Raw genomic sequence first — 27,332 nt, forward strand, 5'->3', positions numbered from 1 at the left:
ATTAGTGCCCTTGTCAAAGAGAGACCTTCCACCATGTGAGGGCACAGCAAGAAGTTGCCTTCTGTGAACCAGAAAGGGTTCGAACTAGATGCTGAACCCATCCATGCCTGGATCTTGGGCTTAGAGCTGTCAGACATACATATCTATTGCTTATAAGCCACTCAGTCTATGGAATTGTTTGTTCCCACCAGAAAGGACTAAAAGAGAACCAATATTTAAAACAGAGAAACTTGGGCTGGGGATTTAGCTCAGCGGCACAGCACCTGCCTGGCAAGTGCAAGGTTGTGAGTTGATTCCCGGTACCGGAGAAAAACCAAAACAAAAAACAAAAACAAATAAAACAGATAAACTTGAAGCTGGCTAAAGTAAGGGAGTCCCCCCTCCCACCAGCATCACTTTGTCCCTCCTCATGGTGGCCACAGAGCAGGTCCAGGAGCTCTTGTGAAACCCCCGAGCCCTGCTCGGCTCAGGTTGTCAACTGTCCCCTCTCTGGAACTCTTCAGGACGGGCTCCTCAGATTTGTCTCCCTTGCTCACCAGAGGAAACAAGTCAGCAAAAGTCCTAAGTGTTCAAGAGGAAAAGATACCTGACCCAAATAATCAACACAGGCCGGAGCATAAGGACCTGCTCTCTCCACCCACTCATGGTCAGGGCCTCCTCCTATGGTCATCTCTAAATCTCTTGCTGCTGCAAGTTTAGGCATTTTGTGTTTCCTCCTGGGGCGGGAGAAAAGGAATTGCACACCACTGAGTCTAGAGTAGTTCTGTGTTCTTAAAACTGCTTTCAGATGTTTCTCTAAATTATCTAGGCTCCAGTTAGGTCCTTTGCTACATTCTCTCTCCCCGTCCCCTGGCCAAGTCTTTCAGGGTTGGCTACAGGGCCAGGCCTCCTGAATGTGCAGAGAGCTGGAGGTTACCCCGGTCGGGCAGAGCTGGAAACCAGCAGCCCCGGCCCGGGCTGACATGCCTCAGCTTCCCCAGCCCCACCAGCCCTCAATTGCAGCCTCCTCTGTCCTGGCGCACTGGGCTCAGGCTTGGCAGACATGGTGACAGCGTCCCTCTGATGCCTGTTGGCGTTATCGGTAAAGTCGGCTCTGAAACCACAGAGGGGTTTAGCGTATTGGGGCTGAGAGCTGGGGGAGCAGTGTAGACAGAGAGACAGCTGCGCTAAACAGTGTGTGACTCACTGCTCTCCTGCCTGCCGCCCCAGTCCTGGCATGAACCTAGAAGCTGGGGAGACGGTTACCTCCTCAGCCAGTTAATTTGCTCTCTCAGAGAGAAGCCAAAGGGCTGAGCTGAGGATTACAGCAGGAGAGGTTTAGGCTAGACGTCAAAAATGATTCTCTGAACTTTATGGGCCCCGAAAGATGTTACATCTCCTGGGAGGATCAGTAGCTTGCCAGAGTCCACCTGCCCGAGGGTGCCGCTCAGCTCCCCTGCCTTGACCATCTCTTCCCTTGTGCCTTGGTGGCTCCCTCTCATGAACAGGCATCATGTCATCCCAGCATGGCATTGCCGCCGGGTTAGGAAATACGCAGAAATGGTTGCCTCGCGCCTCCCCTTGTTCCCTGTCCAGTCACCCTGCGCCGCCTTTGCTTCAGGTGACACGGGATCTGCCTTTGCTTTATTGTCCATGTGCCTGCATTCCCCCACTGTCTTCTCCATAGCCACTCAAAGTTTGTGGGCTTGGGAGGGTGCCCAGGCATATTGGGCCCTTCCCTTGAAGGAAGGTTAAAACCAGCCCCAACCCAGAACTGTAGGACTCCACTTCGAAGAGCAGGCAGGCAGGCAGGCAGAGAGTCAGAATCTAGGTGCTCGGCACTGGGATAGGTTCTTTATCCACCTGGTCCTAGTCACTGTGAGGGAAAGACTATTATACCCACTTTATAGATGCGTTACTGAGACTCAGGTTAATAGATTACCCCAGTCTTATAGGTAGTAGGGGCATCAGTCTGGAGGGAAGCCTGGCGTTTCAGCCTCAGGGGGAGGACTTTTTCCACTCCACCATACTGTGGTGATTGAGATAACACGGGGCTGTTTGCAGAAGGCCAAAAACAATAATCATGCGACTGACCACTTCCTGAGCACCCACTCTGTGTCAGCGCCCCTTACTTCCTCTCATTTATTTTTGCAACAACCCTATGAGATACATGGGTGCTATTCCCATTGAACAGATGAGAAAGCTAAAGATCAAAGAGTCAAGCCACTCGATCGGGTCACACATCAAGGAAGGGGTAGGGATTTAAACTCAAGTTTTTGACACTAAAGCCCATGCTGTTTCCACAGTATCATGGTGTCTTGTAGAATTTTCCTGCTCTGATATTTTGGGAACTTCTTTTTTTGTCTCCATTCAGCATGCTACCATGTAAACATGTCTATAAAAATATATTAATACATGTTTGTTTTACTTTGTTGTTTCTACTGAGGGCATCTAAGCAAATATATGAGTGGTAACCCAGCCCCAGGGAGGTTACATGTTTTCTCATTTTGCTTCCTGGATTTTTTCCCCTCTCTTCATTCTGGTCCTGTCCTCTGCTTCTCTCCTGTGCCTTTGTGTTTCCCCCAGGGTGTTTCTCTACTTTCCCACCTTCCTTTACCATCTTTTCTGCTCCTTTAGACCTTGGCAGCCAATCCTGTAATGCCAGCATTCTGTTGCCAAGCAACAGACTTCCTACCTGCCCCATTGTGTTAGAATCTCCATGACAACAAGTGTTGCCAAAAGAGAGGGAGACAGAAAAAAAAAAGTTAGGTCATGGCTGGAGGAGATGGTGAGACCCTGTATTTCAGGACATTAAAATAGTTTTGCCAACAATAAGTTGCTCACTCTCAGAGTCCCCAGAGGGTGTCACACATTGCCTAAACCCAAACCTCCTAAGACAGCAAGCCATGGGACTGAGACCCTCGTGGAGGGATTCGGTCTGTAGCTTAAGGACACCCATAGGAGAGGCAAGCGTGAGAGCTATGGGTACTTTTTGTTTAGGCGGTGGAACTGGGCTGCGTGACCAGTTTTCTGTAAGTCAGTTCAGGAAGGCAGCCTGCTGAGGGAGGACTTTTCAGTAGCTACACGAAGGGTCCTGCAGAGGAGGACATCTCAGTAAGACATGGGAAGGGGTGTACCAGAACAAGGCCATGCCCAGCCAGCAGCATTTAGGGAAGGGTGAGAGACAGAGGATGAGGCATGGCGTAACCAAGATTCTAGGCCACACAAGCTCCTGCCCAAAGACTTTGGGGTGCGTGTAAGCCCTGAGCAGTTCCTGGTCTGTCCTTTTCCATGTGGTGGGTGGAAATATGTCCCAAAATATAAAAGGCTGGAGATGTAATTCAGTGGTCCCCTGGATTTGACTCCCAGTGTTGAAAAAAAAAAAAAAAAAAGAAAAAGAGAGGGAGGAAATGAGGGAGGGAGAAAAAGGGAAAAGATAAGGGGGGAGAGAGCAAGAGAGAAAGAGAGGGAGGAGGAAAGGGAAGACCTGAGGAGGGAGTTGAAGGATTGCACTGGTCAGGGCACTTAGGCACCACCTCCTTGGACATGTGGCCAAGACCAGCCCGAACCCTCAGCTAGCAGGGAGCTTCACACTGTACATCTCCTCTCTCAGAACAGAGTAGGGGTTGCTTGAGCTGTCTTTATTGTTCAGGGGAGATCATGCACCGAATGAACTCCTACCCCCGCCCAGGCCGCCATCGGTACCTGGCACTCGCAGGGACTCTGCAAACTCAGCAACAACCCATTTTCCTGACACTTTCCTCAGTGATAGTCCAGGCTCAGTGCAAGCCCTGCCAAGGGCCAAGGGCCACCCAGTCCTGCCCGTACGCCTGACCCCCAGCATTCCTGCCAGAGGAGCAGCTCTGCCCTTCCAAACTCCAAGTAGAAGGACAAGAAAGGCCCACTGCTAGTACTTAGTGCTTTTCATGGACAAAAAGTTCTTCCTGAGCGTCCACTTAAATCTCCAGAGTACAGCAGTTCATGTTCTTATTTGTGCTTGGTGGGGAGGGAAAACAGAACGGGGTCTGCTGGCTGCCGGGCCGCCCCATGTGTCTGCTCCAGCTGTGCTCCCGGCTTGGCCTGGCGCTCGTGAACACATGAACATTGTTCACACTCTTGGTATGTGTGGCCCAAGGGAGGTCCAGGCCCCCAGCAGGCTCAGCCCCACTGCTGAGCAAAGCAGTTTAGAGGCAAGAGAAGAGACTTACTGCTCGGAAGGCTGCAGTGAGTCACATACTGCAGGCTCCACTGCAGGAAGGAGGAGCTGGCTCATGTTGCTGAACAGCATTCTGCAGTCAGTGACCGGAGTCTCTCTAAGACCTTTGGAGCAGGGATTCTGCTTCCAAGGATGCAGCCTGGGGCACAAGAAAAACTTATTTGGATGTTTATCATCCTGCTGTACACAACAGTGGAAACTGGAAACAAGCTAAATGGCTAGTGACAGTGGGGTTATTTTTATAGAAGGCATTCACAGAATAGTTTATTACCTATCAAGTATGTTTTTGAATAAATTTGAAAGATTTTGAAATAAAAGGTAAACATGTTTATCTTTTTTACACAGTGTCACACACATGTAACCCCAGCTATTCAGAAGGCTAAGGCAGGAAGATCACAAGTTCATGTCCAGCCTGGGCAATTTAAAGAGATCCTGTCTCAAAATAAAGTTTAAAAAATGGCTGAGGGCTGGGCATGGTGGCACATACCTGTAACCCCAGCATTCAGGAGGCTGAGGCAGGAGGACTGCCATGAGTTTGAGGGCACCTGGGCTACATAAGCAAATTTAAGGCCAGCCTGGAGTACAAAGTGAGACCCTGTTTCAAAAAAAAAAAAGGGCTGGGGATGTAGCTCAGTGGTAGAACACTTACCGATCAGGTGCAAGGTCCTGGGTTCAATCCCCAATATTGCCAAAAAAAGGGTAAAATGTTTAATTCATAATGAAAAGATATAAAAGGTGGATATAGTATAACTGCATTTCTATTATGTGTGTGTTTGTAGTAAAAAGCCTAGAAGAACTCAAAACACTTCTAAAATGTTTATAATTATCTTAGAGAGTAATAGGCTCTTAAGGAGTAGACATTTTCTGCTTTAGATTTTTCAAGATGTTGTTTTTTCTAATGTGAATGTTATTATAAGTAACGAGTTTTACCTTTAAAAAAATAGTACCAGGGACTGAACCCAGGGGCTTTGCACTAGCAACATCCCCAGCTCTTCAAAAATTTATTTTGAGACTGGACCTCACTAAGTTGCCACACTGGGCTCAAACTTGTGATCCTCCTGCCTCAGCCTCCCAGAGTGTGGGGATTACAGATGTGTGTCACCACGCACAGCTAAGAACAACCCTGTTACCACTTCCCATGTGTTCCTGATAAGCATTCTCCATACCTGCTCTTATTTCATGTTTATAGCTTCTCAGTGAGGTCAGTACCCATGTTTATCAGATGAGGCAACCAAAGCTTGGAGAAATTAAGTAACTTTCTCAAAGCGACACAGCTTGTAGATAAATAAACAGCGATACCTCCCAAAAGTTGTGAGACGTTAATACTGCCATTCAGTGTGTGAGTGTGGGCAGGGAAGGGGTGCCGATCCACACGGCCTGTGCGTTTTTGGTCTCAGTATGCAGGCGCTAATGTGTCTCAGTACAGGTCATCCTCTTGCCTCAGCTCTACTTGTTGAGTAGCTGTGGTCAGACCAGCTGATCAGTCATTCCAGATGGAAGGAACGCTGCTCAGAGACCTGTGCTAGCGCTTCCAGGACAGGGAGGCCTTGAGTGTCACCAGGGTCAGCAGGGTGGGTCAGTTGCACCTGGGGTGTGCCTGGCAGGATGTCAAAGGAGAGGGGTTGCATTGCCAGCTATGGCTCAGGCTGAGTGTCCCATACGCCTACATGTCAGTCTCCTGGTGTTTGTCAGGACACTGGCACTTAGGAAGCTACATTAAGGGAACCTCACTATTGGTGGGATTTCCCCCTATGACAATCAGCGTCAGTGGGGGAAGGGGAAGCCTCCTCCATGCTGGTCCACCACACTAATGTCCGCTGCCCAAAACAGGAGTCACCCTGGCTTGGCAGCAGAGGGCCCAAGCACAGTTTTAGCTTGGCTTGGGAGGAGGCTGGAGGGGCCAGCACGACAGGGAACTTGACTTCCCACAGGACACACAGTCACACAGGCCACCAGTGGCTTCTTTGCTTCTCTGGAACAAGAGGCAAAAGGACTGGGATTCTCCTTCATGCTGAAATTGCTGGTCTCATTCTTTCAGGGGAAGGCAAAGGCCCAGAGCCTGAATGATGCGAGGAGACACTGGCACCGGAGTTCAGCCCAGTGCTCTGACTGCTGGGTCCACCACCAACTCCCAGCTTCTGCCTCTTACCTAGCTCACTGCTTGCCCCTTTGGGACCAACCTGAACAGGTGGAGCTTATTTCTAGTGCAGCCAGCCTGGTGCTGACCTACCCTGGCAGGCAGCCTGGTCTGAACCTTGCAGCCCAGTCCCACTGACAGGTTTGGAGTCACACTGCGGGGCCAGCCCTCTCCGAGGGCCAGGATGTGGCCTTCCATGCAGAGAACCTGCCCACCCCCAGATGAGGCCTTCAAGAAGAGTCTAGAACCTCCCAAGCCCTCCTGCAGGAACTGCCCTCCCCTCCCCCAGTCCAGTGGCTCTGGCCTTTGGACCTGGGAAGGATGAGGGGTTTGAGTGATACATCTCCATCTGTCTGGCTGGAAAAGCCATTCGTGGAGAAATGCTGGACACTTTAAATTGGGGGAAAAGAAGAGTAATAAAGTGAGTGTGAAGAAGGTGGAACTGACAGGTCCTGTGGGAGACACCGTCACCTGGCTTCCTGCCTGGTGGTTTTCAGAGGCTGTTTCCCTGAGCTGCCCACCAACAAGGCTCCACCCATCCCTGCTCCTCCTCCAGTCCTCGGCTCCACGGTCCATCTGGAATCTGAGCGGTTGTTTGGGAAGTCAGACCCCTGGTAGCTTCAGGGGTGGGGAGTAAGAGAGTGACAGAGTGAGACCTGGACTGATGGGTTGTCTCTGGGCCACCTCCTTAGGAACCTACTCATTTGTACACCTGTGACCTGGAACTGTAAGGTCTGTCGTGCCTCACAGGGGGCATACTGGGGCTAGGGGTTTGTAGCAGGCTTGTTGGGGAGCAGAGGAGCAGGGAGAAGGGAGGGATGAAGGGAACCGTGTGCTGGCTGCTTCCCTTGCCAGCTCAACTTCCTGGGAGGTATTTATAACCCAGGCCTCCAGCCCCCCTGTGATTTGCGGGACAGTTTTAAACCATTGATTTTCATTAGCACTAAATCATTTCTCTTGGCTAATTGAAAACGAACCAAGGATACTGAGAGTGGAGCCATTCAAAGGGATCAAATCAGCAAAAAATGCCAGTATGCTGACACAGCAGGAGTCTTCAGCTGGGAGGTTTGGGGCCCCTCCCTGAAATTCAAAATCCACTTTTCTTTCTGAGGCCAGAGGCTGTAAGAAACAAGCTCTCTCAGAATGAAGAACTAGGAAGTGAATTTGGCTTCTTAGTAGGAGTGATGGGGGTTAGACACTTGGAAGAACTTCCAGACTGAGCAGATGAACTAAGAGACTCTGAGAGTTGGAGGAATGCAGTGAACATCTCCTGTGTATATATTTGAGATCCCTGCATGTCCTGTCTCTGTCAGACTGGGAGCAGGCAGGACAGTGCAGGGCCAGGGCACCTGGTGGTAGAGTTGCTCTGGGAACCCAAGTCTGGGTATCAAGTGTTCAGACGCCTCTTCTGGGAAAGGACTTGGCCTGGCTGGGCATGGAAGGGAGGCTCTGGTCTCCCGCCTGATCATTTCACCCCAAATGTCAGGAAGCTGTAGTCCTGCATTCCCTCGGCTGGCTCCATCTTTCCTCCGTAGGAACACACTGCCATCTGGCCAGAAAGGAAACCATGGCACAGTCCTAAGGACAAGAGAATTCCTGAGGGTGTTGGCAGAGCCCTGGGCTCTGGGTGGAGATGGGGAGGGAAAGATGAATCCCACCTCTGTGAACAATTCTAATCCTCATTCTGAGCCAGGAGCCAGCCAGGCGGGCGCTGTGAGGACTGAGCGCCCCCACTCCCCTGGCAGGTCCTAGCCAGCTGACCCCAGCTTCCTCAGCTTCTGCCAGTGCTTAGCCTCTCTGAAGTGACAACCACCAGGCACCCCCCGGACCAGCCTGGGGAGATCACATTCTCTGCCAAGGACCAGGCATCTGAGTGGTGCTCACAATGACGTGGGCTGGGGGACGGGCTCAATGTCCTTATGCTGCAGCCTCCAGACCGCCCACAGATCTTCCCTCATCACTGTCCTGGGAGAATTTAGAGGCTGGACAGGGAGAAGCAAGGGGCAGATGTCATTGTGGTCCTGTCCTCAGCCCTAAGGACTTCCTCACGATGCCCAGTTTGAGACACACTGTAGTCTTCTGGGGAAGGGAAGCCAGGCAGCGTCGGGGCAGAGCAGGGAGCAGGAGTCACTGAGGCTCTGCTGCTGCACCACAAGGTGACTACACCCCTGGCGCCATGCAAGAACTGTACAAGAACCACAGCCCATAGATACCGATGGAAGTTACGTGTCCTCATTGGGTTTCCCTACGGCAGGCGTGAGGACAAACCGCTGGAGATGGACAGGATGGGAGGACACAGGGCCTCTTCCCCTCTGAGCTGGACAGGAAGTAGCCCAAAGGGGAAGAGCAAGGGAATCAGAGAGGAGGCAGGAAAGACTCAAGCTTGAGGGTGTGTGTGTGTGTGTGTGTGTGGTGACCTGTGTCTGTAATCCAGTATCATGGGAGGTTGAGGCAGAAGCTTTAAAGTCTGAGCCCAGCCTGGGCAAGTTAAGGATTAACAAACCTGCCTAAAAATAAAAAATAAAAAAAGGGTTGGGATGTAGCTCACTATAAGGCTCTGGGTTCAGTCCCCAGTACCACCAAAAAAAAAAAGTATGTGCCAGAGTGAGCAAATAATACGACATATGTGTATTTGTGAGAGTAATGAGGGCACACACCTGTATCTCTGTGCAAGTGTGTGTGTCACACATCTCTGTGTGTCTGCAGATATGGGGGTGTGTGACAGTATGTGTCTTAGTCCATTCAGACAGGGTAATTTATATACTGCTTTTAGTTCTGGAGGTTGAGAAGCCGAGATTAAGGCACCAGTGTACTCAGCATTGGGTGAGAGCCCTTTGCTTATAGCTGGGGCCTTCTGTGTGTCCTCACACGGTGGAAGGACTGACCCGGCTCCCTTAAGCCTCTTTTCATAAGGCCATTAATCCCATTCATGAGGGCCGAGTCCTCATGACCTAATCATTTCCCAAAGGCCCCACCTCTTAATACGATTGCATTGGAGATTAGGATTCAACATGCAACTTTGGGCAGGACACAGACATTAAGACCAGGGAAGTGTGTGTCTTGTGGCTGTGTATGTGTGCGTGTACACCATGGGTGGGTCCCTGTATGAATGGTTGTCACTCTGTGGTGTTTGTTCAAGTGGTGCAGCAGCATAAGCCACCTCTTTGCTATGGTACCAAAAGATACTGCTCTGTTTCCCTGTGGTGGCTCAGCCTTAGGCACCAGACTGGACCTCCAACCAAAAGTGAAGCCTGAGCCAAGGTTTGGTTATGGGAGGAACTGATCAGGATTCAAGGGCAGGAGAGGGTGCTTGGCCCATGAATCAAGAAAGGTTGTGAGGAAGCCTGTGCAGTCCAAGAGTCCTGTCTGTGGCACCTGGGCCCTTCCAGTCGTTCTGTCCACCATCCTATCCCTGACTAAGTTGCATCTAAGTAAGCTGTCTTCCTACAGTAAGGAGAGCCTCCACTTCACTCTCTCCTCTGCTTACTACCACCTGCTTAAATGTGCCTAGTTTGGAAACCTAGCTTATCGTCCAGTTGTTTCCGTGCCCCACTCTGATCCCAAATAAACTGGTTGCCCACTCATACTCAAGTAAGAAAACAGAAAGTTATGTTAAAGAGCAAACATCCTGACTGGACTGGCTGACAGAGTGGTAAATTTGGGGGTAGAATGGAGAAGGGAGATAAGTACCACGCAGATGGCTTAATTACACCAAATGTGAGTTCAGTGTTCCTGAGAGAGGCATTGTCTCAGGTGATTTTCCTCTACTAGCTCACATGGTCTTTGTAACAACCCTAATAAGGTAGGTCTTGTTGTGATACCCATTTTACAGAGAGGAGACAACCAGGTGAGTTCAAGTAAGGCAGGCAGGAAACAGCAGTGCCCAGATTTGCACAGGAGGTGGGTGGGTGAGGCAAGGCAAGGTGAGGTGAACATGGAGCAAGTAGGTAGGGGGTGATCCTGGCTCCAGACTGCTGAGGTTTTGAATCCTTTGGGGTTTTTTTTGTGGTGCTGAGGTTTGAACCTAGAGCACATACTCATACTAGGCAGGTGCTCTACCACTAAGCTACATCCCCATCCCTTGAGGTTTTTGTTAGAGGGGAGGGCACCAGGGATTGCAGCCAGAGCCTTTGCCTCCAGGCCTTTTCTTTTTTTTTTTTTTCCCGATACCGGGAATCGAACTCAGGACCTTGAGCTTGCCAGGCAGGCGCTGTGCCGCTGAGCTAAATCCCCAGCCCCCCTCCAGACCTTTTCTTACTTTTTATTTGGAAGCAAGGTCTTGCTGTATCTCTAAATTGCCTAGGCTGGGCTCAAAATTGTGATCCTCCTGCCCCAGCCTCCCACAGAGCTGGGATTACACGTGTATAACACCGCGCTAGGCTCAGACTTCTGTTTTTAGCCCTCAGTCTGTACCCTTCAGGGTCTGTGCTTCCGTGCTTGAGTTCAGAAATGCTCTAACCGTTTCCCATGAACAATTCCAGTATTTTTCTCCTTTTCCTTTTTATTTTCTCCCCCTCCTTTTCCATACCTCCCCTCCTCTTCTCTTAATATAACATATCCAGCTTCTCAACACTGTGGTTAAAATGTTCTGACCTTTCGAGAGGGCATCTTAACTGCTTTGCAGAGCGCAGGCGCGGGACCTGTAGCGCATGGCCGCTGCAGGAGGAGCTGTCCTATCAGCACCACGGCCACCGCCCCGCCCCGCGCGCCCCGCCCACCCACTCAGCTGCCGCGCGCATGCGCCTCAAGGAGAGAGAGGGAGGCGCAGAGCCCAGACCGAGCCCGGGAGCAGAGTGTGTTCCTCTCCGGCCTCGCGCCCCTGGCCTCGCGGATCGGAGCAAGATGCCACTTAGGCTCTCACCATCTTCTGAGCTAGAATAAAATATTTATAAGCCCAAAATGCTTCTTGGCTCTGTAATTTGTAGAGCATTAAGCCAGTAGCCTCTTTTTATCCTGATGGGACCTGGGACCAGGATGACAGGAGGCTGAAAAGATGGGTGGTGTGGAAGGAGTCTGGAATGAGGCCTGGGTTCAGGCTGTAGGGCGACAAGCACAGGCGAGTAGTTATAAGGACATCCGTGGAGCTGGACTGTCTGAGTCTGACCTTGACTGCCATTTTCTAGCTGTGTGATCATGAGCAACTTCCTTAGCCTTGCTGTGCTTTATTGTCGGTGCCTGTAGAGTGGGAGTGATAATAATAGCACCAACTCATGGGACAATTGCCAGTGAATACAGGTGGAGCACTTAGCATGCTGCCCGGCACACAGCCAGCAAATGCAACTAAAAAGAATTTGGTTTAAAAATAAAGCACCAGGGTAGGGATGAGAGAGCAGACAGTGGGGGTGGAGACTGGAAAGGGAGGGGAAGGAGGTGGAAGTACATGTTGCACCTGGCCTGTGCCCCTGCCAGTTTCTGGACTGTCAACCTTGGTTAGGAAGCCACCAGCCTCTCGATTCACCTGCCATCCACCAGTCCCACGTGAGGTATCTGAATCTAGCTCCTTCCTGTCTGGAAGGAGGGGCTGCTGTTCTCCTTTTCTGCCAGTTCTTGAGCACCAGTTCATGTGTCCATCACCATGCTGAGTGCCTTACTTTTATATTCTCATTTAATCTACAAAATCCCATGACTCAGTACTGCAGATGAGGACGCTGAGTAAACTCATCTTGTCTAAAGCCACAGAGCAAGAAGTAGCAGAGGTAGGGTTTGAACCCAAGTCCTCCAAACTCGAAAGCCTTGACACTTGCCACTACACATTTTCAAACTGTCTGATTTCCTGCTCCTTCCACTGGTAGAGGGCTGGGGATTTAGCTCAGTGGCAAAGCGCCTGCCCGGCAAGCTCAAGGTCGTGAGTTCGGTTCCCAGTACCGGAGAAAAACCAAAAAAAAAAAACCAAAAAACAAAAAACAAAACATCCTCCACTGGTGGACAGTTAGTAGTATCATAGTCAGCATGGACAGTGTTTTTCCTGTTATTTGATAAGTTCTAATCCTGGCCTGGCAGATTCTGTGATTCTCCTCTTCCCTGCTGGAGGCTCCAGGAGCGTCAGGCAGCTTGAGCCTATCCCTGGATATGTGGGATGGAGGAGTCCTTGAAAAAGAAGGTTATTTGTCCTCTTGTCATAAAAGCAAAAAGTACTTGTTGAATTCTTGCTATGCTGTAAGCACTTTATGTAAATCTATCTTACTTTTCAAAGCAGTGCTGTGATGTAAGTCCTGGTCTTAGTCCATTTTACGGAACAGAAAACTCAGAAGTTCTGGAATTTGCCTGACTGAGGTCACACCATCAGCAAATGATAGAGCCAAGCTTTGGACCCAGGGGCTCTGGCTCCAGAGTTGACTCACTAACCATTCAGTGAAGAGCAGGGTCTATATTGTGGAGCTGATGGTTAGATTCATGGGCCTGGGGGATCCTGTCATCAAAGCCATTTCTACCCTGACTGCAAGCCATCAACCACCAACCCTGGTGCCTCTTCTGTGAAACCTGTCTAGGTCCTGTCTCACTGACAGATGGTGACATATGTATTTCCGGGGCACTTTGTTTTGCCTCTCTTGAGGCACACCACACATGCTGCTTAGTGTGCATGTGTCTCTTCCCTACCAGATTGCTCGATCCTTGAGAGCAGAACCTGGGTCTCAGCCATAGTGCTTGCTGCAGCACCTGGTAGAGCACCTGGCATATGGAGGGAGCCCAGCCAGGGTGTGTGGCTGTGGAAGAAAGGGATCCTGCCACAAATCCTTTTGTAAATGGGATGCTATTTCTAATGGAAATAGTAACTTCCTAATGTGACTTCCTGAGGGCAGGGATCTCAGGACCTGAGGCCTTCCTTTTGTTCATTGAGGTTAAGTAAAATTTCAGATCAGGGTGCTTAAAAGAACATATTTGTGAGTGAAGGTTCTGGTAGGGTCCCTCCACCACCACTCCCACGAGATAAGAGCCCCTTGCTTCTCCTTGAAACTCCACCCCCAACCTTCTTTGACTTTCCTCAAACACATTCTGAAGGTATCACAAAGGATGACTGATACTGATAGCTGTGCTCTTTGGCTCGAACATAGTCCTATCCGAAAGAGGCAGTTTGTCCCTGCTTCTCTGTCAATTTTGTCTAACGCTGAGGTCTGGGAGACTGAAACCATTAGAGCTAAACTTGTTCATCTCAGGAGGCCAAACATTTTCCTAGCATTACCTTATTCAGCCTGCTCAGGACCTGAGACAGAGAGAAGTATGAGTAAGACAGGAAAGGAACTGAGCCGTGGGCCAGTGTGGAGTCTTACAAATCTTTTGGTCCATTAAGAATCCAGATTGGATGCCACAGCCACAGCATCTGTTTGCATCCAAGTAGAAATGACCTGGGCAGAAGCCTTAGCTTTGTGCTTTGGCCACACCATTGTCCATGCGTGTGAGGCTCAGACTCCAACAAACCATGTGCACTCTTTCCCCCTCCTCCCTAACCTCTTCACATCCATGGTCAAGGTCCATAATTCCAGAATACTTCTTCCTACTCTCCACTTCACCCCCAGCAGCTAGCACATTAAACCTGTGGCCAGGTTGGATTAGACCCATCATCTCCCTCTCCTTCATGCTGCCTATAGTTTCCCCTGGTACACTGCCCCTGTACCACCCTTGTCCTTAGTACCACCCAAGGCAAACAGCATGAGGGAGACAGGAAGAACAGGTGAGATATGAAGACTACTGGGGGAAGAAGAGAAGGAAAAGAGACCTCCCCAGTCCCAAAATGGGCTGTCTATGACTGATTTCCTTCTCTGCTTTCCAACCTATAAACTAGTTTCAGCCTCCCCATCCCCACTTCCAACTCCATCTCTATCTCTGAAAGGCCTGGAACAGCTGTCACAGCAAGGAGAGTGTTCATTTAAGAGACTGGAAAAAAAAAAAAGAGAGACTGGAGATATGTGGGCTTAGGCTGCACTTACAGTGGTGAGCAGGACCAAGGAAAGGATCTATCCTGGAGCCTCAGAGACCTGCCTGGCTGCCCTGGAACCACGCCACTCTACCATTTCCCAGCCCTGCATATATCAGGCAGCTCACTTAACTTCAGCCTCATTTTCCTTACCTGTGAAACAAGGATAATAAAATCTGCCTTTCTAATTGTTATAAGGATTAGAAATACTATCTCAATAAAAGAGATGGTTGCAGCATCCAAGATGAGAGCTCTTGGTGATGAGTGTCCTAGAAGATCCCCTTATGGATGCTGAGTACCTCTGGGTTCCCCCAAGGCAAACAGGGAAAGATCCTTGGTGACCCCTTTACTACAGGCTAGAGTCACTGTCTGTCCAAGGAGATCTCCATCACCCCAAAGCTGGTCTGGTCCTCCCAGGCTCCACCAGGGACAGGGTTGTCACATTTCCATGTGCATCCTGCTCCCAGTCATCTGGACAGAGAGAGAGAGCAGGATCCCAAGGTAGTGGAGAGGGAGGGTGGGGCCCCTGTGACCTGCAGTAGTATCTCAATCCTCTCCCCTTCGAGCTTGTGAAAAAATGATGAGCCAGTAAGAGCAGCAACCGCCTGTGCTCCATTAGCAAATGAAGCAGCATCCGTGGCCTTCAGACTCTCTGAGCTGCAAGGCTGGCCAGCCACAGCCAGAGGACCTTGGGAAGTCTGAGCCAAGGGAGTCAAGGCCTGTCACTGCAGAGCCTGGATCTGGGGTTGCATGGAAGGCAAGGCAGGTGAGTTGTGCTCCCAGAGGTTGAGGGGTCTGTCAGCAAAAAACCTGAGCCTGGAAACCACTCCTAGGAGAGAATCAGGTGGAGGCAAGGTGCAGTTCTTGTCTCTGCTTCCAGATGTAGCTTCCAGAAGGGGCAGTCTGGAGTGTCCAAATTGACTTTGGTCCCCACACTGGATTTGGCGGGATTGGGTGTAAAGGCAGTAGCAGAAGTGGGTCATATGGCCCCTTGCCGGTGAGGCAATCAAACTTAGGCATGCTGAAGTCTGGGTGCTGATGCAATGGGTCAGTGGTGTAAGGCCTTTCTTGAAAGTCCAAGGTAACCAGCTGACCAGTGCATACCCAGCTCTGCGCTAGGGGCCAAGGACAGCAGCTCTGCATCACAGAAACCTCTGAGCAGGTCTGCACTTGTGCTTCTGCTCTAGCTTAGCATATGCACTAGCTGACCACTAAAAAAAGGTGTTTGTATGAAAGATGACAAAGTAAATCTACTCTCATCTCTGCTGGAGGAGAATTCTGACTACACGCCCTCAGGCTCAAGCGTAGTATTCTTTTCTTGTCTGGAAGACTCCCAGTCTTCTCCTGTCTGCAGTTTCTAGATATTTTCCTGCCCTCATTTTGCACATGGCATGGAGAGGTTAAATAATTTTTTCTGATTTTCACAGCTGCAGGCAGTACCTGCTTGACTCCCCTGAGATCCGTTTATAAAAGTACTTCTCGGTCCCCCTTGTTGGGCAGTTCTTGGCGTGCTGGTGCCGACACTGTGGGCAGGCAGAGCATCACTCTTGTCTGTAGCCTGGTGAGTGGCTGGAAGCAGCATGAGATAGATGGGGAGGAAGCAGAAGTTTGGCTGCCCTTGGACATGTGATAGCCTATCCAGTAATGTTATCAAGTCATTTAAGTACAAATTAGAGGAAAGGGGAGGGATCACAGCATTTCTCTTTCTTGTGGAAATCATTTTACCTGTGGGTAGAGCATTCCTACAAACCCTGACTCTCACAGTCATTACCAGCTGTGGTTCTATAAATCCATCATTGCTCTACATCTACATTGACTTCTTTTTGTTTGTTTGTTTGTTTGTTTGTTTGTTTTTCCAGGAATCAAACTCATGACTTTGCACTTGCCAGGCAGGCGCTGTGCCGCTGAGCTAAATGCCCAGCCACTACATTAACTTCTGAGAGTTTAGTCTGTAGCTGATCCCAGAGCACAGTCAGAGGTCAGGGAAAGGTCAACAATAGCCATCAGCCAGCCCAGGCTTTTGCTGACATCTTCATCCATGGTGTGCACAAGGGCTCTCTGGTCTCAGGTGGGCTGGCTATGCTTTGGTAGTTTTTCATGTCCCAGATATCCTTTATCTCCATCTGCACCCAATGACAGCTCAACCCTGTGAGAGGCAACTAGAGTATTCCCATTGTATGCAAATCCTCGCCCACATCTTTAATCATTTCCCTAGGATTAATTCTAGATCCAGCATTGTTCTCTCAGCAGTGTATGAGGGCTCTCATAGTCTTAGCAATGCTCATGATTTTCTAAATGATAGTAAAGTCAATACCAGCAAATCAGAATTTATTTAATTTGCACATATTCAATTTCTGTGGGAGTCCTTTATCTCTGGGTTGTTGTGGTTAATTGTATTTGTTACTTTGTGAGTTTCTTGCTTATCTTTTGCCCTTTATTCTATGATTTGTTACTATTGAGTTGGTAGAGCTCCCTGTAATAAAGGTATTAATTATTTGTTTTTCATCCTTGTTGGAAGTATTTTTGCATTTTTTCATTCCTTGAACCTCTTGAAAGTATATATATATTTTTTGATCCATACAGAGATTTTAATTTTTATGTACTGAGAATCTATCAGTATTTTTCTTGATGGTTTCTATCTCTGATGCAGTACTTCCCATAACAAAATTGTGTAAACATTCATGAATGTGTTCTATAAATTTTTATACTTTCAACTTTTACATTTAACTCTTTATTCCAGAACTGGTAGCATGTGTCTTTGTAAATACTGCGAATTTCCTTTGAAATGAGAGTGATTACTTCATTAATTAACATGACAGAGCAGGAAGCTAGTGAGGAGGGGGGCTTGAGATCCTGGAGAGAGATGAAATAATTACTGAAGCGAGATTTGGAAGAAGACAGATTAAGTGCTATTGGCAGGAAGTGTGTAGCGGGAGCTGCCTCAAGCCAAAAGTAGGACACTCAGTGTCTGAGACTACAGAGGGGTAAGGAGATGACAGAGGTCTTTCGCCAGGATAGGAGGTATTGGTAGGTAGGGGATGGGTAGAGAGGAAGACTGATCCAGGTGCCCAAATTCCCAGTGACTGTGGAGCTGGGGCACAGCAGGGTGGCAGGACCCTTGAGGAGAGAGGGTTACCAGTTACAAGTTTATGATTTGGGAGAGTTGTGACTGGTCCTTTTGGGTCCAAGGGCCTGGGGAAGAAGATTGTGCTCCACTGGAGAGGTGTCCTGGGGAGATGCAGGGGCTGACTGAGCATGTGCATGTGGCAGGAATATGACGAGAAAAGGCTGAAGGCGTGAGGGAGTTTGTCTGCTATGGGCAGGACATTTGAGAGGGCAGAGGCTGTGTCCCTGATCAATGGAGAAGAGAGATCAAGGGAAGTTAAGTGAAGCACTGCAATTTGCCAAGCACTTTCGAATAAGAGCTGGCAAGAGCTTCAATAAAGCCCATTAGAGCAGAAGGTACAGGAATTTGCCGACTTAGGCAGGATGGGAGCCCAGCGGTGCTGATGCCCTGCCTAGGTACTTGTGCCTCCCTGCCAGCCCCAGCAGCATGGTTCCTTCTCTGACCATGTCCTTCCTTCTCCTCTTTGCAGGACAGTAGTCCGCTCTGGCGGCCACGCCATGAATGGGATGGCCAACGTGAATTCTGCCAGCCGCCCTCACTATGCCTCCTCCATCCCTGTGCCCAGAGCCTCTTCCCAGACCAGGATTCCCACGCCGGGTGCATCTCCCCAGCTGCGACCGCGCCAGGCCGGCCTGGCCCTCAGCCCACAGCGAGCGGCTTCTCCAAGGCTGGTCAAGGCTGCGGGCTCTTCCAGAAACTCTTCGCCCAAGGCCTCCCGCGGGAGAGGCTCTCCAAGAGCTACTGGGGCAGCAAGGGAGTTGGCTGAGGGTGGTGAAGGCCTCCCCAGCTCCCCCTGGAGCAGTCCCAGAGTAACCCCCAAAGCAGCCCCCTCCAGCCGGGCAGGGACCAGAAGAGTCGGGGAGACACAAGGCACCCAGGGAAAGAAGAAGAAGGCCCAGGAAGGGATTCTAGCCCACCAGACCCATGGCAGGAGCCCATCCCAGACAAGTGCTCATGTAGAAACTCAAATACCAGGGGCTCCTGAAGGTCGAAAGCCTCCTAGCTGCCCAGGAAAAGATCAAAGAGATATAAACTACACACATTCTCCAGAGTCTGCTGATGGAGCAGCTTCAGGGGCCTCCTCGCCAGCTTACAGCCCAGCACAGAGCAAGCGCACCTCTCCCAGCCCAGGGGCCATTAACTTCTCCTCGGTCCATCAGCAGAGCCAGCCCATCACAGCCACCGTGGCCCCCTTCCAGTACAGGTGAGCTGGAGGAGCAGCCAGGGAGGGTAGGAGGGAAGAATTCGGCTGGCACTGAGAGGCAAGGCCAGAGGAGAGGGGCTTTGAGGACGGACACGAGGGCTCCAGGGTGTAGAGAAAACAGCTGGGTGGGAGGAAGCCTAGAGAACTGGGGGTTGGCAAGCTGAGCTGGGACTGAGAGCACAAAACTAACCTCTGGTCTTTCTGAACTCGGGGGACTCCACAGAAAACAGACTTACAGGAGGGTATCCTTAATATGTCCTTTTGTCCTGCTCTCTGGGAAATGATGAAACAGTATATTACATATTGTGGTTGCTTAAACAGCTAATGTGTTAGTCACTTTCCTGTTGTTGGGACAAAATACGTGACACCCACAACTTAAAAAAGAGAGCTTTATTTTGCCTCAGATTTCAATGAGTCCAGTCTATTGTTAGCTGGCTCCAAGGCAGAAAGAGTGTGATGGAAGGGCCTGGAAGAGCATGTTTGCTCAAACTATAGCAGCCAGGAAGCAGAAAGAGAAGCAAGGAGCCGAAGAGGGAGATGCTTTCTCCAAAGGCAAGCCTACAGTGCCACTCCTCCTCCAGCTGAATACCACCTCCTAATGCATTCACCTATGACCTCATCAAATGGGTTGATCCACTGCTGAGTATGGTGCTCTGTGATCCATTCACCTTTCAAAGCCTCCCCCCACTGAACACTTGAGACTTTTTCAGAACATTCTAGATCTAAATCCTAGCAGCTAGATATATAGGTAGGTGGGTAAGCAGGTACACCCATCCTGCTTGATTCATATTGAACATTTGCCACCACTGTGCAGCCTTGTCCTGGACATTGTGCCTTCACTTTATAGTGAATGAAATCCTGTTTCACAGTGTTGTTTTCGTAATATTTCGTGTCTGTCTTTCTCACATTTCTTGTGGCTCCACCTATTATATTGGCTTATGCATATCTGTTGGTGAGCATGGCGTATCAGCAGTCAGTGATACTATTAAATAGCTACGTGGGCACTGCTATCATTGGCAGAGGGAGTGGCTGATCAGTATTCACAGCAATGTGGTCACTAACCCCCTTCTCTCCACCTTGTTTAAGACGTGACAAGTTAACTACAGAGAAAAAACACTTAGCCAACTATGCTTTTTAAATAAAAATTTAACTCTTTACTAAAATGACCACATTAAGTAGCATCTACTTACTCTTAATTACTCATTGTAATGACTAATTATTATACAGTTAAGGAAGACTCAAATGCATGGTATGTACCTTCCTGAGTAAACTAAATTCCTGGTTCTTTCCTATGCTCATGCCCGGAGAAGCTCTCATTTATAATTCCGGTATAGAAAAGCTTGCATATTTGCTCCCTAGACACCGGGTTCTCTGAGGCATCAGAGCAGCTGGATGTGGCACAGAAACCCTCTAGGGGCTTCAGCCTTCACTGGAAGCCAACTCATTGTGTCTTGACCTCTGGACAGTCCAGTGCAGCTTTATATGATAGTGATAAGTGTTTGGGGTCCAGGAGAAGCAAGTGAATAGCCCCACTGTATTCTGCTGTGTTCAGGTCTCCTTCAGTGTGCTACTTTCAGTTATGAGCACCACATCTTAAAAAGGATAGTAACACCAAAACACATTTAGGGAAAGATTGACAGGCTAGTAAAGGGTCCCAAAAAAAGGTGTTATAAAAATGATTAAAGGAACTAAAGAAGTTTGCTTTGGAAGAGGAAGGCTTAGAAGGACCTGAGAGCTGTTCTCAAATATTTGAAAGGCTGTCATGTTGTGAGATGAATTAGATTTACTTGGTGCAGCTCCAAAGAGCTGACTCAGCATCATAGTGGTTAGAAGTTAGAAGTTAGTTCGAGGCAGATTTGAGGCTTAATAGAACTTTCCAGCAACTTGAGAAGATTGCAAATTGACTGTCAGGCAGTGAATTCCCCATCACTGCAGGGATTCCAGCAGCTTCCATGGCCAAAGGGAGTTTTTACCTGATGATCTCTTGTTCTCTGATCATCCCTTCTGCTGGACTGTACTGACCACAAAGTGTACTGCTGTCCTTTTCCAAAAGGGCCAATTCACTGTGCACCTCATGACTTTCTCAACTTGTATGCTAAAGCTGATGAGAGAACTCAAGAAGCAAAAATGCAGGGCAGACCTCCTTCCTGTGGTCCTGGGGAATGAACCCAGGCCCTCTCACCTGCTAGGCAAATACCCTGGCACTAAGGTACAGTCCAACCTGACCTTCCCCTGAATGTCCTTTCTCCAGTCAGCTAAATGTTTTCCTGGTGACTCCTGGACTTTCTTCTCCTACCTGCTACCCTTTGTTTTGAATTCATTCCTTGGGAAAAAGTATCTAGGCATTAAACGGTTGAAGATTTTATATTACTCACTGTAGAAGTCCCCTGATATATTTAGAACCTGACATTTTCCAAGGGAGGTCAGAATATTTTCTCTGAAGATTTCAATGCAATTTAAACAGAACCTATCTCCTTCATTAAACAAACATTTATTGCATGTTTGCATTTTCAACACAAGTGGAAACATGTCACATCACCCCAATAGAGATTTTCTTGGCCACCCCACCGCCTAGACCCTGCTCCTTTCAGGTCCTGGATTAGGGGTGGAGAGAGGGTCATGGGTGAGACCAAGCAAAGGTGAGAGGAGGACCAAGGAAACCCCATAACGCTCAGGCAGATGGCGGGGACTCAGCACACCCTGCAGGGCCAAGAGCTGCTGCCATGGGCAACTCTGCCAAGAGCCTGGCTGGGCCGCCCTTCCAAGCTTCATAGCCAAAGAGGTGCCATCTGCTCCCTAGAATCTGTAGACAGCCTGTTTTCGTGGAAATCTGTTCCCCACCTCCAGCACCTTGGCCTATTGCAAAGCCCTAGGTAGATGCAAAAGCAGAGGTTCCAGGGCTCCCTGCATCATCTCCAGTCTGGTTGCGCCTGGCCTGCTTCTCTAGAGAATGAATCCATCAGTCACTTTTTGCCCTTCCCCATCTTCCCAGCCATCTCTTTTCAAAAGGATCCTGGTGCAGTTCTCCCAGTGAAGTCAGTTTTCTGCCATCTGCCACCTCCTCTGGATGCCCCAGCTCTCTGGCCAGGAGAAGGTGAAGGGCCCCCATGGACTGCCCTCTGGATCCTCTGGTCTTCTCTCCTTTCTCACTCCCCTCCATATTCCTGGAAAATCACCCTGGCAGCTGTACTCTTTCTAGCTGCCCTTGCTGTTTCTAGCTGCCCCAATAGTCACTCCTTCCTTTACTGAGCGAATCTTGGGTTGGACTTCATTTAGGAAATTCTGGTTAATAGTGTCAGGAGGATAGGGTTATTGGTGTCACTGTTATGGTTTTCTTCCCTCTGGTTCAACTTCCTGAGCAAGGCCATCCTCCCCGCCGCCTGAAGCGTGATTGCCCCGAGCGGAAGCCCCGAAGTGCCGAACACTGCCTATTTGCCTGCGTGGGCCGCACCCCCAGAAGCTTAGTTCTGATTGGTTTGTAGCATAGCTAGCACTGTCCTTTCAGGGTAATAGGTGGGCAGACACAGAGACCTGGTATATTTGGGGAGGTAGAGGCAGATGTAGATTCAAGTGCAAAGCTGACTGAGGACGGAGGGCTAAAGGCTGCCCTCCTCCATGCTCCTAGGATCAAAGTCCCTTGCATGCTGTGAATGCCAGTAACAATCAGGATAGCAAACCACTCCTATTTTTGATGCTGATTATGCCCGCTCTGAGCAAGACACTGTTCCTAGCTCTTTACAAAAACGATGTCATTCAGTGAAACATTTGATGCGTTTCATAGAATTCCCTCTCCCCAGTAGAATTTTTATTACTTTTTCACCAATATGTTGCATTTCTTAGTTCAAAAGCCAGAGTCCATGCTAACTTGCAAAACAGTCAACTCCAGCTTTTCTATGTCCCCTTGGCACTCCTGTACCTGAGCAGAGTGTTCCTATCATACCAGGCACCTCTGGGGGATAGGATGGAGTCTCTTGCTTTCTTAGGTTCACTCTACCCTGCCTTATTCCCAGTGCCGCACCACCCCGGGACCTGCAGACCCAGGAGAGCTCAACACAGCCTGAGTGGCTTAGAGAGAGCCTAGCGGTGGCCACAGACACCTCCTGCAACCCCAGATGTCAGACTGCCCTGAGCCCTGGAGGTCATCCCTTTGCCCTGTGATGGAAGCCAGGCCTTGAGTGGCAAAGAGATTTGCTGCCAGTTACACAGTGAGCTTACAGCAGAGCTGGGCCCAAGTGATAGCTGTCTAGGTGCGGAAAGAAGTACAAGCTGCAGAGTGAAAGACAAATCTCAGCAGCACTGGGGACTACTAGGGCCCCTGGCCCAGCCCGTCAGTTTCCCCTCTTGCCTGCACAGTCCTTCCCTCCCCTTCCTGCCAAGCTGCCAAAGGATCCATTTAGCTGGCGACAGCGGGCTGATGGGTGGGCGGGCCAGCTCCAAGAGCCCAGGGTAATTGCCTATAATGAAAGCTCCCACGGCCTTTGTTCCTGGGAGCGAGTGTACAGTTGGGGTTGTGCTCAGAGGTCTGTGTGCACTTGGGAGCTGGTGCCCGGAGACCTCACCCTTCCTTCTTGCTACCATAACTGGCCAGGGTGAGCCTGTCCTCCTAGGAGTCACTGTGACCCAGGCTGAGCCTGTTGCTCTTTTCCTGACCTCCCGGTACTTGGCCAGTGCCCACTGTCCTGTGAATGGGTAGAACACCAAAAGACAACTGACGTCACCAGAGGGCACCTGCAGGGGAAAGTCAGGCTTGAGGAGTTTTCTTAGTTCATGGAGCGGCTTGGAGGCCATGAATGATCGCTCCTTCTTGGTCCCACAGGTTGCAGACAGACCAGGAGCCTGGCCCCATCCCTCAGGGCAGCTGGGCCCTTGATGGCTACTCCAGCCCCACGAGCAGGACAGAGGGCAGCTTCTCTGGTGTGGGTAAGTGCTCTGGAGGGAAGACTTCCTCCTGGGATGGGGGGACTGGCCTAGTGCTCTTCCCTGCCCACACAGGTCCATCTCTTGACAGTTAGACACTATTCTGTGACCTGCACTTTGAGTCTTCTCCATATTTGACTCAATTTTGGGTTGGTCCATTGAATCCAGGACACTTCTGGGTCAGGATAAGGAGTGAACAGTGGGTGCCATGTTTGTCCATTACTCAGGTTCTGGGAGTCACTATGTGTGTATGTATGTGTGTTTGTGGTTGTATAAAAGGGGGGCAAACTGGGAGAATGGGAACCAACTTCTGTGTGAAGTCCAGGTTAAAGTGAAGGTGCTGGGAGCCAGAGAGGCAGCCAGAGCTACCTGGTCAGCAGCCTGCAACTGTGTCCTTTCCCAGGACTGCTTTTAACAGACCACTTCCACACATGAGCCCCTTCTGGTGTCACCCTGTGTTGCAACATATCACCTGGTTACTCAGACCTCAGGGACCCAACAGTGACCACACACAGTGGTCTGCTTCTGGGCAGAGACAGTGCTTGTTCCAGGTGCTTTCTCAGGTGCCAGTGTCTATGAACAAATGAATGAGGAGTGAATATGTGAGGGCCTCATATGCCTTAGATCAGGTCCTAACTAGGTCAGATGCCAAACTCTTAGTAGTATTTAGGAGTGTGTCTTGATTTTTCTCACAGTATGAAAAAAATGCCTAACGGATGCTCTGATGCACATCAGAGGTACATAAGACTGCACACTGCAGGGACCCAGTACTGCCCTGTACTTCCCAGGCCAGGAGAATCTTGCCCCAGCCGAGTAATGACCTGGCTGTTGGAAAACCTAACATTGTCCAGGTGGTTTGTCTAACAACCACATCTTGGTGCGCTGGCCTGGTGGATGAGGCTGGGGCAGACAGCACAGACTGACCCTGCCAGAACTTGGCACCAATAGCATGCATGCCATTCCTTCCTTCACTATGCCCTGGTAGACAGACGGTCCAGTGTCACCTTGGCTTACGAGCTGATCCTTTTGAGACCTCTTTAAAGGTCAACAGCAGTGATCTTAGGTCCACTGTGACTGTGCAAGCAGCAGAGGCACACTCGCTGCTCCATAGCAAGCTTTGCAGAGGAAGATCCTGGCAGAGGGATGGGGCATTCAAACAGTGGGCCATCTCCTCTCACCCTAAGTACATTTGCAAGAGGACCAGGGCATGGCCGGGGACACAAGGAAACCAAATTTCACTGGCACTGACAAAGCATCAGAATTAGAATGTGGTAACCAGGAAACTATGTGGAGCTCTATTTTTACATTTGCAGTTTTCTTAGTGTAATGGCTTCCTTATGTGTGTGCCACATTGTTAGAGTCTAATGATCTCCATCCACCTACCCAGGCCCTCATCCCTAATTGTTATCCCATGAGCTGATGAGAGGACTTTTGCTTTTAGCATCTGCTGCAGACTCGCATGAGGACTCTTTGGGGTTTGTCAGCTGCAAGACCACCCTCACCAGCTACAAGTGATAGTGTCTAATAGATCATCGGGTGGGTGTTCTGGGCGGCAGAGAGCTTCAGAGGTGGGCTTCCCACCGAACTGCAAGGAGCATCAGTTTCCTCTATGGTGCCTGGGGAAGAGGAGCGGGGTTCACAGTGCTGCCTCTGCTCTGGCGCTTGCTAGTTGTCATGGTGATCCATCTTTGCTGAGCATACACTGAGCTTTTTGATGCGTTGGATGGAGAGAGGGGTTTAGGATTTGCCTTCCTTATGGGAAGCTCACAGTCTTCTGAGTTTGAAGAAAACAGAAGGGAGGAAGAAAGGAGACACCTGAGGGTTTCATTTTACATCTTGTTCTCCCACCCCAACCTCAGCCATGACATGACTTATTTATTCATGTATTCTTCTCTTCAATCCAAAGGCCATCCATGAGTGCTTGCCTTGTACCAAATATTGTAGTGACACTGAGCAAAAGATGAGTAAGACTTTGACCTGCCTTCACGGAGTTCCCTGTCTAGGGACACTTATCTGGACAATTTGTTGGCTTGCCGAAAGCTCCCCCAGTGACCTTCCCCTATGGGTTGATAGGCAGCCAGTCAGTCCTGCCTCCCCCAGCAGGTCCTCAGCGCAAGAGGGGCACTGGGCATGTTTCCCCTCCTTGCAGAAGGAGAATTGGTTGCCATGGAGGTGGCATGAAATTATGCCACTTTCAGAACCCAGTGGTTTCAGTTACTGATCATGTTATTTCCATTGCAAGCTGTAGGTCACAGTGGGCGGGGGTACATATCTTGCGGCTTAACTATTCCCCTTTCCTATCCATGAACTGTTTGGAAATGAGTGGAGCAGGTGAGTACGGAATCAAGAGTAAGCAGCCATGGAGCTCACTAGTCTTCTGTGCGCCTGTTTTTCCTCTACCAGCTGAGGATGAGCAACCAGTCTCCCTTGGCCCTCTTCCCAGTATGGTTGCCTCCAGCCTCCAGTTCCCTGCAGCAGACGGCAGGGGCAGGAGAAGGCCAAAGAGCTTTCTCCGCCTTGTACCACTGCCTGGACACTGGGGCTGGAGTCTAAATAAAGCCTTGTAATCTTTATGTGGCAAAAAGAGGATTTCCCATGTGGACTTGCCTCCAAGCTGGCATGACGGTGGCCTTCAAAAAGGGCTGTCTATACCCAGCTGCTCCTGCCTCTGCACTCGGGTGAGCATGGAAGAATCCAGCCCACAGGTGTTTGCATGTGCACCCGACCCTCCCATGCCCACCTGGCTCTGCCTGGGAGCCACGTGCTCACCCATATGCTCACACTCAGCACCAGGCTGTGCACAGGCCACCATCAGATCCTAATTTGGACAGCTGAGGGAAGCCAGGGCTGACGCTGCCACGTGCCCACATGTGCGAAGCTGTGTGCAGGAGGCCCGGGGAAGGTTGCCCCGAGGTTTACACAGTTTCCTTAATTACTTCCACTTTGTGGCATGTTGGAACGAGCGCTAAGTGGACACATAATGAAGGGATCTTTTCTCATTGTAGCATGTGTCACTGGGGAGCGAACCAGAGCCTCCTCCCTGCCTGCTTCTCACATGACAGCTGATATATATAGAATGGGAGGGGCAGCGTAGAGTTTGGCCTCACACTGGGGTTGTTTTACTTTTCTTCCTTTCTTTGCCCTTTAAGCCACAGTTAAACTGTTCGTCTTCTGGATTTGGGAGCAGAGGCAGAGTCCTCATTCTAAGAAAACTTGCACACCTGGTGTGCCCTCCTGCCTGGGTGGAGTGAGGTGTGGTATCTGTACCATCTGAGAGAAGACTTTGTTCCAGGTTTCTAGATAGGGTGCAGCTCAGAGATGGAAGGAGATCATCAAAGAACATAGTAAGCCAAAACTCTGGTGAATCTTACAAGTCACCCAAGGTGGCCTCATTTTCCATGGGAGAGATGAGGAGAAATGTCTCGCTCAAGAGCAAAGGTGGGTTAGCAGGTGAATCGAAACCAGGACTGCTGCCTGCTGACTCCCTAAACACTGAAATAAGCAAACAACAATGATGACCACCAGCTACTGAACCCGTTAAGTGCAGGGTGCATGGCTAGGTGCTCTATCTGTAAAGTCCTTTGTGAACACAGCTAGTGCACCTCTCTGAAGTCAGCATTGCTACTCTGTTGTGAGTGAGGAAACTGAGACCCAGCGAGCTTATAAAAAGCTGTGTGGGACACAGAACTAGCGGCAGGGATCTGAGGCCAGCCCATCTGAAGGTTGTGCCTTCTCCTCCTACTCCCCTGCCTGCCCATCTGCTGCCAGTAGTTGCCCTTGGACAGCTTGTGTGCTGTCTAGGTTCAGTTCAGTCTCCCTAAAGCCCTGCCAAGTGTTGGG

The 27,332-nt window shown here is 49.9% G+C and overlaps 1 protein-coding gene across 6 annotated transcripts in view; it reads left to right on the top strand.

The window, feature by feature from the left end:
• Nav1 (neuron navigator 1) overlaps positions 1–27,332 on the top strand; it is a 252,045-nt gene that overhangs the window by 51,809 nt on the left and 172,904 nt on the right. For all 6 annotated transcript variants that reach the window (XM_005375186.2, XM_005375187.2, XM_005375188.2 and 3 more), the window contains exons 2-3: positions 17,841–18,575; positions 23,392–23,495. In XM_005375186.2, coding sequence (XP_005375243.1) covers positions 17,869–18,575; positions 23,392–23,495 — 811 coding nt within the window. In that variant the 5' untranslated portion in view covers positions 17,841–17,868. The remainder of the gene's footprint in view (positions 1–17,840; positions 18,576–23,391; positions 23,496–27,332) is intronic.

The sequence above is a fragment of the Chinchilla lanigera genome, unplaced genomic scaffold (assembly GCF_000276665.1).
Source record: "Chinchilla lanigera isolate Chin_1 unplaced genomic scaffold, ChiLan1.0 scaffold00005, whole genome shotgun sequence".
Classification (NCBI taxonomy): Eukaryota; Metazoa; Chordata; class Mammalia; order Rodentia; family Chinchillidae; genus Chinchilla; species Chinchilla lanigera.